This window comes from Ursus maritimus, unplaced genomic scaffold, assembly GCF_017311325.1.
Source record: "Ursus maritimus isolate PB19 unplaced genomic scaffold, ASM1731132v1 scaffold_15, whole genome shotgun sequence".
Classification (NCBI taxonomy): Eukaryota; Metazoa; Chordata; class Mammalia; order Carnivora; family Ursidae; genus Ursus; species Ursus maritimus.
In genome coordinates, this window is record NW_024423897.1 from 38,645,612 (window position 1) to 38,660,546 (window position 14,935).

The 14,935-nt window shown below is 34.8% G+C and overlaps 1 protein-coding gene across 3 annotated transcripts in view; it reads left to right on the plus strand.

Annotated features, from left to right (window-relative positions):
• The window catches only part of ZFR (zinc finger RNA binding protein), an 81,474-nt gene that overhangs the window by 41,789 nt on the left and 24,750 nt on the right, over positions 1 to 14,935 (plus strand). For 2 of the 3 annotated variants that reach the window (XM_040630513.1, XM_040630514.1), the window contains 5 exons: positions 4,028 to 4,190; positions 5,242 to 5,447; positions 6,664 to 6,814; positions 9,414 to 9,555; positions 14,185 to 14,282. In XM_040630513.1, the coding sequence (XP_040486447.1) occupies positions 4,028 to 4,190; positions 5,242 to 5,447; positions 6,664 to 6,814; positions 9,414 to 9,555; positions 14,185 to 14,282 (760 nt within the window). The remainder of the gene's footprint in view (positions 1 to 4,027; positions 4,191 to 5,241; positions 5,448 to 6,663; positions 6,815 to 9,413; positions 9,556 to 14,184; positions 14,283 to 14,935) is intronic. The other variant, XM_040630515.1, reaches the window with a different exon arrangement.

A 14,935-nucleotide genomic window follows, 5' to 3' on the forward strand; every position in this document is an offset into this window, starting at 1 on the left:
CTTCAGCTCCGGTCATGATCCCAGAGTCCTGGGATCAAGCCCCACATTGAGCTCTCTGCTCTATGGGGAGCCTGCTTCTTCTTCTCCCACTCCCCCTGCTTGTGTGCACATGCTCTCTCTCTCTGTGTCCAATGAATAAAATCTTAAATATATATATAAATATATATATGGAATTTCAAAAAATAAGAACAGAAGCATAATGTACACATTTCTTTTTAAGATTTTTTTATTTATTTGACAGAGCACAAGCAGGGGGAGTGGGAGTGGTAGAAATAGGCTCCCTGTCTGATGAGGGGCTCAATCCCAGGACCTGGGATCTTGACCTGAGCCGAAGGCAGATGCTTAAGCAACTGAGCCACCCAGGTGCCCCTGTACACATTTTATAATTCACTTTTTTCATTTATATGTCAACTTAAAAATTAAGCTAGGATTATTTTTCATGACAGCGTAGTATTCTCTTGTATAGATGTGTAATTTTCTTTATAACTTGTCCCATATTATTAGATACTTAGGTTGTGTTTCCAGTGTTTCTGTAACATAATTATTACATTGACCATTCTTGAGACTGTATTATTGCATAAATCATGATTAGTTGCTAATAATAATATTTCCAGAAATGGAAATATTTATTTGAAGGAGACCCATACTTCTGCCTATACTGAATACTGTAACTTCAGTGGTTTTCAGACATTTTGGTTTCAGGACCCTTTATACTCAGTAATTATTGAAGATTCCAAAGAGCTTTTGTTTATGTGGGTTATAGCTATGAAGATTTCACTGTATTAAAAATTAAGACTGGGAAGTTTAATATTTATGAGTTCATTTAAAATTGACATTTGAACTATATTTGTTAAAATATAAACATATTGACTCTATTACGTTGCATGTATTTAATAAATACAACATGGTGAAAATTAATTATAAAATAACTATTTCTTCACCAGAATAGTGGGAATGATACTGTTTTACATTTTTGCAAATCTCTTTAATGTTTTGCTTACGAGAGGGCAGCATGATTCTCGTATGTGCTTCTGTGTTCAGTTTGTTTTGCAGTACCACATTTTGCCTCTGGATAACTCCACTATACATTCAAGAGAGAATGAGAATGGAAAAGGTAGATGGTGTCTTAATATTAAGACATGGATCCCCTGACAGGGCCTCAGGGACCATCTGGAGTCCTTGGGCCATACTTCAGAAATTGCTGCTATAACATTAAAGTCTCTGCCAATGAGAGAGAGAAATATGAAATCCTTTTTTGGGTGGTGGTTTTTTGTTTTCAAATTTGAAATTTGGGGGTAGAAGGGGAGAATCTTTTCAAATTTGTTTCAGTTCAGTTTGAATTGTAATTATATTACTGGCAAATTTTCAACACCTTTTTCTGAGTATAGTTGACATGCAGTACTACATTAGTTTTAGGTGTACAGCATACTGATTCAATAAGTTTATACTTCATGCTGTGTTTATCACAAGTGTAGCTTCCATCTGCCCCCAGACAACACTGTTAACAGTATCATTGACTATGTTCCTTATGCTGTGCCTTTTATTCCTGTGACTTACTCATTTCATAACTGGAAGCCTGTGTCTTCCATTCCCCTTCACCGATTTTGCCCGTCCCCCTCACACCTCTCCCCTGTAGCAAACATCAGTTCTCTATATTTATAGGTCTGATTTTGCTTTTTGTTTGTTTATTCATTTGTTTTTTTAGATTCCACATATGAATGAAATCATATATTTGTCTTTCTCAGTCTTATTTCACTTAGTATAATACCTTCTAGGTCCATCCATGTTGTTGCAAATGGCACGATTTTATCCTTTTTATGGCTGCATAATATTCCTGTGTGAATATTCCTGTGTGTGTCTGTCCACATCTTTTCTGTTTGTGTATCGATGGACACTTAGGTTGCTTCCATATCTTGGCTATTGTGAATAATGCTGCAGTAAATGTAGGGGCGCATATATCTTCTCAAATTAGTGTTTTCATTTTCTTTGGGTAGTTAACATAGTAGTTGAATTATTGGATCATAAAGTATTTCCATTTGTAATGTTTTCTGCAGTGGTTGCACCAGTGTACATAACCACCAACAGCATACAAGGGTCCCTTTTTCTCCACATCCTTGTCAACCACTTTTTATTTCATAAAGTGAATTTTATTTCATGTTTTTGACCGTTTACATTTCTTCTGTAGTAAATTCCTTATTCATTTTTAATTTTTTTTACTTACCTTTTGTTTTGTAGACACTATATTGTAGCTATTAACATATCATTAATGTGCTATCTTGAGATATTTTTTGCTGTTATGTATTGATTTTTATTTTTTTATTTTATTTTTAAGATTTTTATTTATTTGACAGACACAGCAAGAGAGGGAACCCAAGCAGGGGGAGTGGGAGAGGGAGAAGCAGGCTTCCCGCTGAGCAGGGAGCCCAACGCGGGGCTTGATCCCAGGACCCTGGGATTATGACCTGAGCCGAATGTAGACGCTTAATGACTGAGCCACCAAGGCACCCCTGATTTTTATTTTTTTAATATGTTTAAATATATCAGTCTCATTTTTTATGAATAATCTGCCTTTGTAATGCATTTGAAACTCTGTATACTTAAGATTATGGAACTCTTCCTCTTTTGCTGATATATCAAATATTAAGCACTTACGATGTGCTAGGAAATTGTATATAGTGTGTTAGGCACTGAGTATGAATTGGTAAGCAATGGATAAAAATCTCTGCACTTACACAACTTAAAGGTTTGTGTTCAGTAATAACAAACTATTCAAAACTGGAATGAATGTAGTTTTCCAGAGCTTTCAACCTGTTATTAATCATTTTCTCTCAAGGCCTAAATAACAGAGAAATATGTTTCTATACTACTTATAAGTTGGATGACCCAAAAAAGCACTACTTACTCCCAAACTGAGGAAGTTGGTAGTTTCTGCAGAGCTACTTGAGAATCATACCTGGGTTTGTTTGTTTCGTTTTTGGAGAAGCATGCTTTTTTCTTATGTTTTATATTACACAGATTTGTTTGGTAAAACCTTATTGCTATCAAGATTAACTTTAGAGACATGATTTCCCTTGGGAGTTATCAGTATCCTAGTTTGAAGATAAAAGTAAAGACAGAAGTGAGAGTGAGTAAGGTACTAAAAAAGAAATTAGATTCTGAAAATGGCCATTAAAGCAGAGGTTATAAATAGCTACCCACAGTCCAATTCAGCCCATGGATGTTTCATTTGATGTACATGGCATTTTTAATCTGAACCAACATTAAAGATTTGAAAAACATTAAAATCCTGATGATCTTAGGATTGCAAACCTGTATTCCCTTATGGTAGTAATTAATTGGGGCTGAGCAGCAGCTGTTCTCTCTAGCTAGAACATGTACTTTCTTTTTTTCCCCCTTCAAATTGTTATTTAAATTCTAGTTAGTTAACAAACATGTGCTTTCTACTTGACCATAGTCCTCTCCACCCTTAATATGTCCCCAAAAATGAGACAGAATTTGAGTTGCCATTTATCACTGTCTTGCACTGTTTTTCCTCATAGTAGACAAATGTGTGTATGCCTGTATCATAAATGGGGAAATTAAAATTAGTCTTAATTCTCTCTAAGGAGAAAATGGCACATTTCTTTGGAGACAGGAAGAAAATTCCTGAATGTGTGCTTCGGGTCTTTCATTCATACATGTTATTGGTCTGGCCACTCTAGGTAGGCATTTAAGTTTACAATCTTTATCTTAAAGAGGGAGAGACTGAAAGGAACTCAGGTTTCTGGTGTTTGTTCCTTTGGCTTTGACATCAGGCTATGAAATTTTGTGTTGCTTTTCTGTTTTCTCACCTCTTTTCTGTTATATTCGCATCCATTTACTTGTAGATGAAAGCAAATAAGGGATATTAGATACACTGGGAATAAAAAAGGTGTTAGCTAAGCTGATTTGGGACAGTTTTTTTAATTGCATTTTTTTGTCATTATTGATTTAAGTTCTTGGGTGGTTATTTTTCTTAAAGGCTTGTGATATCATTCTCTGTTTTCAGACGTTATGAAGAGGACATGTACTGGAGAAGAATGGAGGAAGAACAACACCATTGGGATGATCGCCGCCGAATGCCTGATGGAGGCTATCCTCATGGTCCCCCAGGCCCATTAGGTCTCCTGGGAGTCCGACCAGGCATGCCTCCTCAGCCCCAGGGGCCTGCAGTGAGTGTCCACTTAATTTACATAGGAGTGAAAGTGTATGATTGGTTGAGCATTAGAAGATAACAGTTTGGGTGGGGCTAGATTTAGTAGTCTCATAATCTCAGTGTAAGTTTTTCATCTAATTTAGAATTTTCCCTCCTTTTATTATAGCTTCCTAACTCATGTCTTTATGTATAAGGACTTCATAGAGTTTCCATGAACTTTTCTTACTTTCAGTATAAACTAAGCAGGAGCAGAGCTTTTGTTCTGTCAAGTGTTCTTTAACATTAGAGATTTTCTTTCCTTTGTTTTTCTTGACATTTGCATGAACAACCAATTTTGAAGGCACCTGCTTTGCCTTCAACATTATTATCTTCCCATTATCTGTTGTTGAGAATCTTTTTTCCTTCTTCAAATCCTGACCGTCTAAAACTTGCTACTGCTTCTGAATTGAGTGCAGGTGAAGGGGGTATTTATATGGCTCAACTTGAGCGTCACAGGTGGTGTACTACGAAAACTGTAGGAAAGATACGCATCACGAGGGTTTGTGTTCCATAGAAGCTGTGTAAAAGAAGAGACACCAGCTTATGAGGAACATTTCATAGAAGTTCAGACTACAAAACTAGAGGATTTTTTGTTTGTTTGTTCTGTTTTCCAGAGAGTGTTTCGAAGAAATTCCTCCTCTTTAACTTATTGTCTTTCTCATTTGTCTTTACACAGAACAAGCATTTGTAAGACCTGTTTTAACAAAGCCAAAAAAAGTTTAACAATCATTGGTCTTTAAAGTTGAGTAAAAAGTATTTTCATAACCTTAGGTGTGGTGTTCAGGCAAAGCGTGTATACATTCAGAGATAAGCATACATATACAAGCATCAGATTCTTGGTAGTGTAACTTTCCCAAGTTTGCAGTTTTGTTTTTACTGAAGTAGGGAAAGGGAAGATAATTTTAAATGGACGTTTTGCATAGTTGACTTTATTATTAAAAAGATATGACAAATATATGTATAGTTGAAAAATAAGTTTACTTTTGCCCAGTAAACACTTTTTAAATGAAATAACTTTTTTTCTCTAGCCCTTACGTCGTCCTGACTCATCTGATGACCGTTATGTAATGACAAAACACGCAACCATTTATCCAACTGAGGAGGAATTACAGGCAGTTCAGAAAATTGTTTCTATCACTGAACGTGCTTTAAAACTTGTTTCAGACAGTTTGTCTGAACATGAGAAGAGCAAGAGCAAAGAGGGAGATGATAAGAAAGAGGGAGGTAAAGACAGGTGTGTTTTCTGAGTTATTTACTTTGCTTATTTTTGTTTTTCCTTCCGTGGACTTCTTATACTTGAAATTAAAGTTATAAAGACTAAAACTCTCTGTTGTGAGTGTACATGTCTATCTTGTTTGGGTAAATATTTAATGTATTTAGCTGCTTTTTGCTAAAATGAGAAATACAGCTCCTTAAAATCTCCATCCTTGTGATTTTACTAATTTTATTTTAATTTATAAAACTTTTGAGTCTTTTTTCAAAGTAGCCTTTGTAATTGCATTCAACTACTCTGCAGTTTTTGTTTCTTATATCTGTCCCATGTTCAGTCCTTTTTAGCATCTTGTTTCCTTAATTCATTGACCATAGAGCATGAAGAACCTTAAGCTTTGGAAACATCTTTTTTTTTTTTTTTTTAAGTAGGCGCCAGGCCAACTGTGGAGCCCAACATGGGGCTTGAACTGATAACGCTGAGATCAAGAGTTACTTAACCAACTGAGCCTCTCGGGCATCCCCAGAAACCTCTTTCGTATCACGTTTTGCATTGTGGCCTATAACTTCTCATTTTCCTTTTACCATTTGGAAATATTTTTATATTAAGCATGACTCTTGGGACGCCTGGGTGGCTCAGTCAGTTAAGCATCCAATTCTTTTTTTTTTTTTTTTTCCTTTTTTTTTTTTTTTTTTTTTAAGATTTATTTATTTATTTATTTATTTATTTGACAGAGAGAGACAGCCAGCGAGAGAGGGAACACAAGCAGGGGGAGTGGGAGAGGAAGAAGCAGGCTCCCAGCGGAGCAGGGAGCCTGATATGGGGCCCGATTCCAGGACCGTAGGATCACGCCCTGAGCCAAAGGCAGACGCTTAACAACTGAGCCACCCAGGCACCCCTAAGCATCCAATTCTTGATCAAAGCTCAGGTCTCAATCTCAGGGTCATGAGTTTAAAAAAAAAAAAAAAGAACCATGACACTTATTCTGATTTGTAAAATGAGATGCAGAAATGTTAATATTCTTTGAAACTGTCCCTGTGAGAACTTAGTTCTTGACTTATTTATCCATATTTCTTATCTAAATGAAGGATACTTCTTAAAAATATTAAATATTTTTAAACTGTAGTTGATGAAACTTTGAATAGTATAAAAATTATTTAACTTACTATTATATATTTAGAGATTATCATGGATCTGGTTTAGAAGAGAAATGTCATAATATAATTTGATTTCACTGCAGAGCTTTAAAAGGAGTTTTACGAGTAGGAGTATTGGCAAAAGGATTACTTCTCCGAGGAGATAGAAATGTCAACCTTGTTTTGCTGTGCTCCGAGAAACCTTCAAAGACATTATTAAGCCGTATTGCAGAAAACCTACCCAAACAGCTTGCTGTAAGTATTATGGAAATGTTCATTTTTACCCCTTGTCTCGTTCAGAAGTTTTTGGCAGGACTAACTGTGCTTCAGCCTAAATCTAAGCCAGCCTTTAAATTTTTGGCTTGACTTTCCATGTTGAGGGTTTTTTTTGCTTCGTTGTGCAAATTGGTAGGACTATTTTTTACTTTGTCTTTTTAGGTTTTATAGTGCTTGTATTTGACATGAAGCCATCTTGCTAATTTATTTAAAAATGTAAAATTGTAGCACATGTCCTCCTGTTTTTTTCCCCAAGATTTGAAGGCAGTTGACAGAAAATGGTTTTTCTTTCTTTTCTTTTTTTTTGTTCAAAACAAAGCCCCTGGGTAGCAAGCTTAAATATTTTAAATCTGTGAGCTTCTTGTCTATTTAGTTGAATACATGTTTTTAATAAAATATAGTAAGAAATAGTCTTTCCAATTTGAATTTCCCTGGTTTTATTGTGATTTTTGTTTTGTTTTGTTCTTCTTTGTTTATAATGATAGGAATTCTGTCTCCAGCAAATCATGGTAATGCACAATTAGTAGAATATCCCCTTTTGGTCTTACAAAAGCAAACTTCAAGTTTGAACTCTAAGAAATTTTATACATTAGTTTGTCAGAATCTCAGATTGGGTTGTTTTTTGTTTTTTTTTTTTAAGATTTTATTTATTTATTTGTCAGAGAGAGAGAACACAGGAGGAGCAGCAGGCAAAGCAGACAGAGGGAGAAGCACCGGCTGAGCAAGGAGCCCGATGTGGGGCTCTGTCCCAGGACCTAGGATCATAACCTGACCCAAAGGCAGGCGCTAACCAACTGAGCTGCGCAGGCATCCCTCAGATTGGGATTTAAAGTAAATATTCCTTGGGACGCCTGGGTAGTGCAGTCAGTTAAACATCCAGCTCTTGGTTTTGGCTTGGGTCATGAGATCAAGCCCCACATTGGGCTTGGCCCTCAGCTCAGAATCTATTTAAGACTTTCTCCCTCTCCTTCTCCCTCCCACCCCACCCTACCCCCCCGTTTTACTCACCCACAAGTTCTTCCTCCCCCTCTCTCTCTAAATAAAATAAATCTTTTTTAAAAAAATATTCCTTGAATAATTTAATGTATATAATTTATTTTAAAACCTTGCAGTTTAATTAGGTATTCTAAATCCAAGGATTGACAGTTGATTGGTAATGTGTTTTCTACAGCAATGAGTCAGAATAAATAGTACCTGACCACCGCAGTGCAACTGGTGACAAAAGGGGTAGTGAAGCACAGTGTTGAACTTAAGCTCTGACAACTCTGACACTTACTGTTGTTTGCTTTATGTTACCATTGTTCCAGATACGAAGTTTCTTATTGTGGATGAGTCTTTTAAGTACTACAAGCCAACAGAATTGGCATTGTGTGTCTGCTTCTTATCTATCTGTTGAGGCTGCTAGGGTAATGGGGTGTGAGGTGGTAAGAGAGGAAAGGTTTGAGGACCTTGAGAGAATTATGTAATTTGCTAGAAATATCTTGCTCTTAATTGTAATGCTTAGTAAAACTACAAAGCAGGAAATAAATCCTAAGGAAATAATCAAGCAGTTAGACTAAAAACAAAATACCCTTTCCAAATCAGACTATACTTACAAGTGAATAAAAAAAGTAGAATTAATTCTTCATCATCGTCATAGTTGATGTTTATCTAGTAATTAGTATGTACCAGGCACTGTTTTTTTGTTTTTTGTTTTTTTAAGATTTTATTTATTTGAGAGAGAGAGCACATGAGCTGGGGGAGGGGCAGAGGGGGAGGAAGAGAGAGAATCTCAAGCAGACTCCCCACTGAGCACAAGCCCCAACATGGGGCTCAGTGCCAGAACCCCCAGATCATGACTTGCACCAAAGTCAGACACTTAATTGACTGAGCCAGCCAGGTACCCCAACCAGGCTCTGTTTTAAGGGCCTTATATAGTTAATTCGTTTAGTTCTGTAGGTTTTTTACAGAAACAGGATAGGGAAGTTAAATAGTTTGCCCATCCTCAGGACGCTAGTAACGTTACAGCTGGAATTTGAACTTACATACTATACTATAAACACTCAATGTAATTTCTGTAATCATTCATAGAAACTGAGGCGTATTATCTATATCTATCAAATTATAGTGAATCTTGGTTTTTCTGGATGTTAATCAAGACTTTTTGCTCTCTGATTATGAAATATAGATCTGTTGATTTCACAGTGTACAGTGGGAGTGGTTGAATTCAGCTGTCATTTAGTTTCATTCAAATTCTGCAAATGTACGAGAACTTAACTACCCAGATGCTATTTGAAAGGTACAGTAGCAAATATAGCAGTGTTTCTTTAGCCAAGAATTTATAATCTAAGAGGGACATATATAAATAACTCTTCTGATACAAATAATGGTAAATATTAGCTTAACAAAGAATTCTAAAAGGAAGGTATGGTAAGAGATTTATGATCTTTGCATTATTGTAAGGCTTCTTGGAGGAGTAGTATATTATCTACTCCTTACAAAATGCTTTTGGTAGTGAGAAAATGGAAGAGCCATAATGAAACTGCTTTGTCTGATAATGTAAAAGTCCAAATAATTTTTTGTACTCTTCATTACATAGGTTATAAGTCCTGAGAAGTATGATATAAAATGTGCTATGTCTGAAGCGGCAATAATTTTGAATTCATGTGTGGAACCCAAAATGCAAGTCACTATCACCCTGACATCTCCAATTATTCGAGAAGAGAACATGAGGGAAGGAGGTTGGAAAGCCATTAAACATTATACTTTTCTATTAACTTTTTTTTTTCATTTACCTACTCTTTAAGATGGCATTTAGCCCTAGAAGGCAACATGCTGGCATTACATATGAATTTGATAGTTTTGACTTACGTAGCAACCAGTTTGCTTAAGATCATTTCCCAGAAAGTAAATGCTCTTTTTAGTAATGTACTTTCATATAAAACACTCATGGTATTATTGACTTTCTTGATTTTTTTCTTTTCTTGCTAACCTCAGATTTCTGGAAAAAAAAAGTTCAAAATTATTCTTGCTGATGTAGTAGACACATGAAAACAATTAAATGTTGGTAGTAAGGGGCCACAAATTTAACTTCTGTTAACAAGTTCTTGTTCTTGCCTTGTCTTACAAAAAAGACAAGAGAGTTTCAAATAAAATTGGTTATATACTCGTAATACTTACATTTTAAGAGGCATTGTTACATGTGTAATCATGGATTTGGCTTGTCCTGAGGTAAATATTTCTAGTTCTCTGAGGTTGCTCTTTGGTTTGGAGAGTTTTCATAAATGCAGAGCATCCTAATGCACGTAGATTTGGGCATTTGAACCCAATATTATTATACTAGAGATATTGAAAAATAAATGGTGTAGGTGTAGTTAGTAAGTTATAGTACCTACAGGGTTTTTAAACTTACTTTACAATTGTAGAACATGAAATCCTGCTGGTGCCAGCAATGTTGCTTTAGGGACTGTTCTGTAACATTTTCAAAGCTTCAAAAGCTTTTAAGCCAAAAAGCATGGTCAGTGTCTGCCTTATGTTGGTTCTGTTGTTTTATGGGTCAGATAAAATTTACTTTGTTTCCTTTCATGTTGTTTTTGTACATCTTAACTTGTTGAGTATGGAGTTATATAGTCTACACTAATACTTCTTTGTGATACAGATAGAGGAGAAAAGAATACTGTATATTCAATACTAAAATTGTCTAAAATAGCATCAGTAGGCTCTTACTGTCCCTTTAAATTTGTTTTCTTACAGCAAAGCAATTTTTTTTTAAGGCACTGGGCTTTCCACGACCCAGCAAGAGAACACTTTATTTAAAATGTGGTCATTGGGAGACATGTCTGATCTTACATACTTCATATATACACCATATCAGGACTTGTATATTGTATAAGCTTTGCATCTTAAAAATGAATGGGTTTTGTGTAAAGGATCTTTTATATGAACATGAGTTTCCACTCAAGGTCTGACTGTGGATATTGCTGGAAAAATAGTTCCTGAGTCAGTCTGGTCAATTCATATGCAATATATGACCCTTAGGATTTGAAAAAGAAATCTTCTAATATATAAATAAAAGTTGTTGTACTTAGGATGAAATTATACTCATATAACCATTTAACTATTTCAGAGCATATTTTATCCAATTATATTTAGCCTTAGTTGAATTTATGCAATATCGAGTTATTTTTTTATGTTGCAAAAGTCTAAAGTTCATATCTCCTTTGTAGTAGAGTCTTTGATAACCTATCCCTTTTAAAGGAAACAAAATTATACTTTTGTCTGACCCAGACTTGAGTTAGAATTACTGTTTTGGATTTCATAAATACTCTGGTGAGAGAAGTGATCAGTCCAAAATTGGAAGATTTTACTTCAAGACACTGAGCTGAAAAGTTGGATGTGCAAAAAAGTGTAGAAACATTGATAGAGTGTTCCTTGCTGCAGATAACTGCAGTAAACTATGTCTTTAGCTTCATTATGAAGATTGCTTCTTTCTTGCTGCAGAATAACGGTATGTATTCTCTCTCACTGCAGCTCCCAATGCTCTGTGTCTTAAAATCACTTAAAGCCTATAGCTTGCTTTGGGGAGTTAGTACAGGGGGTAAGGAAGGCTTTGCCGGAAGAACAATTATAAATCTTGAGACTTGAGACTTGCACAGTGTGGTAGCTCTTTAATGGTTCTGTTTAATACCAAAAATTATTTTTCAATTATTTAAAAGAAATTATTAAATTGCCCAAATAACTGTTAAACGCATGACAGATCTATTTTATGGTACTGTGTTTGACAGTTAAACACTAAGTTAACAGTTAATTGACTTGAAGCTTGAAATGTTCGAAATGCTCTAACCCTTGCTACAGAGTCTTTTCTGCAGCAAGTCAAGTATGTGTGTGTTTTTTTCCACCTGTAGCTTATCAGGCCCGGTCCAAAGCCTTCTAGCAGAGGGGATTGATTCCTGTCAGGGGTTGCTGCCAAGACATCGGAAGGATTTTTGACCAAGGTTTTCAAAAGCTCAGTGTCACACCTGCCATTTGATTAAGGAGGGATTTTGGATGCAGAGTCTGGCATTTATTGTCCTTTGTGTGGCTGTTTTGTTTGTTTTGTCTTTGTCTATTCTAGATTTGAGCAGTGTTCACACTAGTTTTTAAATGGTTGTGGGTGGATTATATATTTTATATAACCATGTTAATTTAAATTAATATATTCCCATTAACTTTTAATCATAAAATAGTGTGGACACAGCATGTCTTCTAACTGGTGATTAACCCCTTAAAATTTATGAAATACATTTATGTAGGGTAAGAATTTGCTCTTTTTTTTTTTTAATAAATTAAATGATTTTTGTTTTGTTAACTGGATATTAAGCAACAAGTATGATTTTTTTGTTTTTAGTACAATATACCTAAGGGGTTAATCCACTTGAAATACAAAATGGGTGCAAAAATCCACACTCTAAATTTAACAGAAACTTTCTACTTACAGCTCTTAATTTGTTTTTAAATTGCAATAGGTGTCTTGGCATCTTTGAAATTGTTTCATTAATTAAAATTTTCAAAGTTATAAATGCTTGTGTGCAAAAAATTTTTCTTACATATTGAAGGAAATTACAACATCGTGAAAATAACATTAGAAATGCAGAAACTTTTTTAGAAAGAGATTGCACATTGTCACCTATTTGCATTCTAGCTTTAGCAAGTAATGTAAATGAGGGATACAGAAAGAGGGTCCTTCAGTTCTGTAATTCTGCTTTGAGGAGTGGTTTTTTGTTTCACTTTTTTCTTTCTTTTTTATTTCCTTAGTTAGCTGTGCTTTCCTGTATTCCCTTTCCTTATCTCAGAAGAGCCCCATCTCTTGTGGTCAGTGTGTTTCTGATTTTAGTAGTAGGTCTTTCAGGTTTTGAGAGTGTCCACTAAAAATCACTGATATTTTTTGTCTTGATAGTTTCTTTTTAGTACCCAAATTCTTTCAGTGTTAATTCTCAGAATGCTGCACAGTATTCTTTGATTATCTATAAATTGCCCGTCTAACATGTCTTCTTGAAAAATCTGTATCATCTGATTTATTTGAGGAGCAAGAACTAAGAATAGAAAGCCCAAGTGGATAAATTTCTTTATCATTTTTAGAATATGCTTTATGTGTTATCTACTCAAAATAAGGAGAAGTGTCTTTTAAGATAATTAAATGCTCATACAAAATATATACAGTTAAATAACTTGCCAAAAGCAGCAGTAATACTTTTAAAATCATCTTTAACTTCTTTTGTCATATATTTCTTTTGTCCCTCACTCTCATTTGGTACCCTCAGTGATTTACAATTACATCTTAAGTACCCCATAATTTTGGTCACTTTAGCCAGAAGACTGTTAAATTCAATAGATTACTCATCTGGTATGTAATTATGCTGTATTTAGAAAATATTTCTACTATTAAAATCATTAAGAGCTATGAATTAGATTGACTTAGTTGCTGTTTTGAATAGTTTGGCAAATATGCTGTTATTTTTATACACACTTTGCAGATATGTTTAGATGAACATATAGCTGGCCAATCATGAATCTGTCTAACATGAATTAAAATTAACTTCTTGTCCTAGTTTAGGTTCAGATTTTCTCAAATTTTTAGATAGCTCCTTTATGTTTTAATACAATAATCTGATTTAAAATCAGGTATTATAATTTTAGACCATACATATTATTTATCATCAAAGAGTTCTTACTACATCTCTTCTTTTTCTGTACTTTCCTATTTAACCATGGTACTTCCTGTTGCCCTTTTCCACTGTACCCATTATTTCTCTCCAATTATTCTTTGGAATACTTCATGGGAACTTTTTAAAAGAGCATTTCATATTCCCTTAAGCTAAAATTTCCTTGTAGAAGAGAAAGCATTGACCTCTTAGAAATGTCTATTTTTCGCTCTCCGTTTTTTTCCATGATTATTACTGTATTGATCATTCCATATTTATTATTAGTTCTTTGCTATATGAGCCCCAGAATAACCTCTGATGGTTTAGAATACTGAACAAACTTAATAGTTTATCGTGAACTCTCATTTATTAAGGTGGATTTTTGTGTTCCCTCTTGTCTTGTCTTTGTGCTGGTGCGCTGTGTCCAGTAATCCTTCCTTTTGATTTTATTTTGGTGGGTAGGGTTGATTTTTTGCAGGAATCATTTATTATATTTCTTAAGAGTCTAAATTGTCCTTTTGATTTTCACATTGGATTATATAAATTTGCTGAAAATAACTCTGGGTACATTAAAGTGCTGGTAAACTCGCAAATGGCTCATGTGACACTGATGCTACTTTAAGGAAGTGTCTTGCTCACCTGGTCAAACACCCATTCCTCACTGCATTTTGCCAATTCAATCCATTTTAGATGTAACCTCGGGTATGGTGAAAGACCCACCGGACGTCTTGGACAGGCAAAAATGCCTTGACGCTCTGGCTGCTCTACGCCACGCTAAGTGGTTCCAGGTTCGGAACATCATTTTACTTTTTTCTTGTAGCCTTATGAGAGAGTAGTTCAGTGCAACATGTTTAACTGTGTTTAAACATTTCAAAAGATTGCCCAAGCAATACTATTTTAAATTAAATCTCAGAAAATATGTTAACATAGAAAGCTGGGTATGAAGATCTGCATATTGCAGTTACTATTAATTTGACAATACCTTAGGTTTGGGGGTGTTCTGTAGTTTGGGTTTTTTTATTTTTATTTTTAGTGGCTATATTTAAAGTTTACTTGTTTAGGAACATCACATGTTTGTGTATATATATTATATTCCATAAGGCTGCAGATTAACTTTTGCTTTAAATAATGGAATATGTGTTTAAAGCTTTGTGTATAGTTTTAAGATTTTTTTCCCCTCTTTCTCTAAGTTAATAAGTGTAGGGAGTGAAAGGTGAGGAAGCAGCTGTTTGGTTTAGTGACTTTGCAGTCATGCAAAGGCACAGAAGGGAAACCAAACAGATTTCCTTAACCTTTCAGTCCCTAGACAAACTTTTTAGCTCTTTACTTTTTCTTTTATTTCTAATGTAGGCAGATTTTTTTTTTAAGTTTACTGTTTTAAATGAACACAGGTCAAGGTTCACAGGGGATCAAGAAATATTATTCTTGTATAATCTGTTTA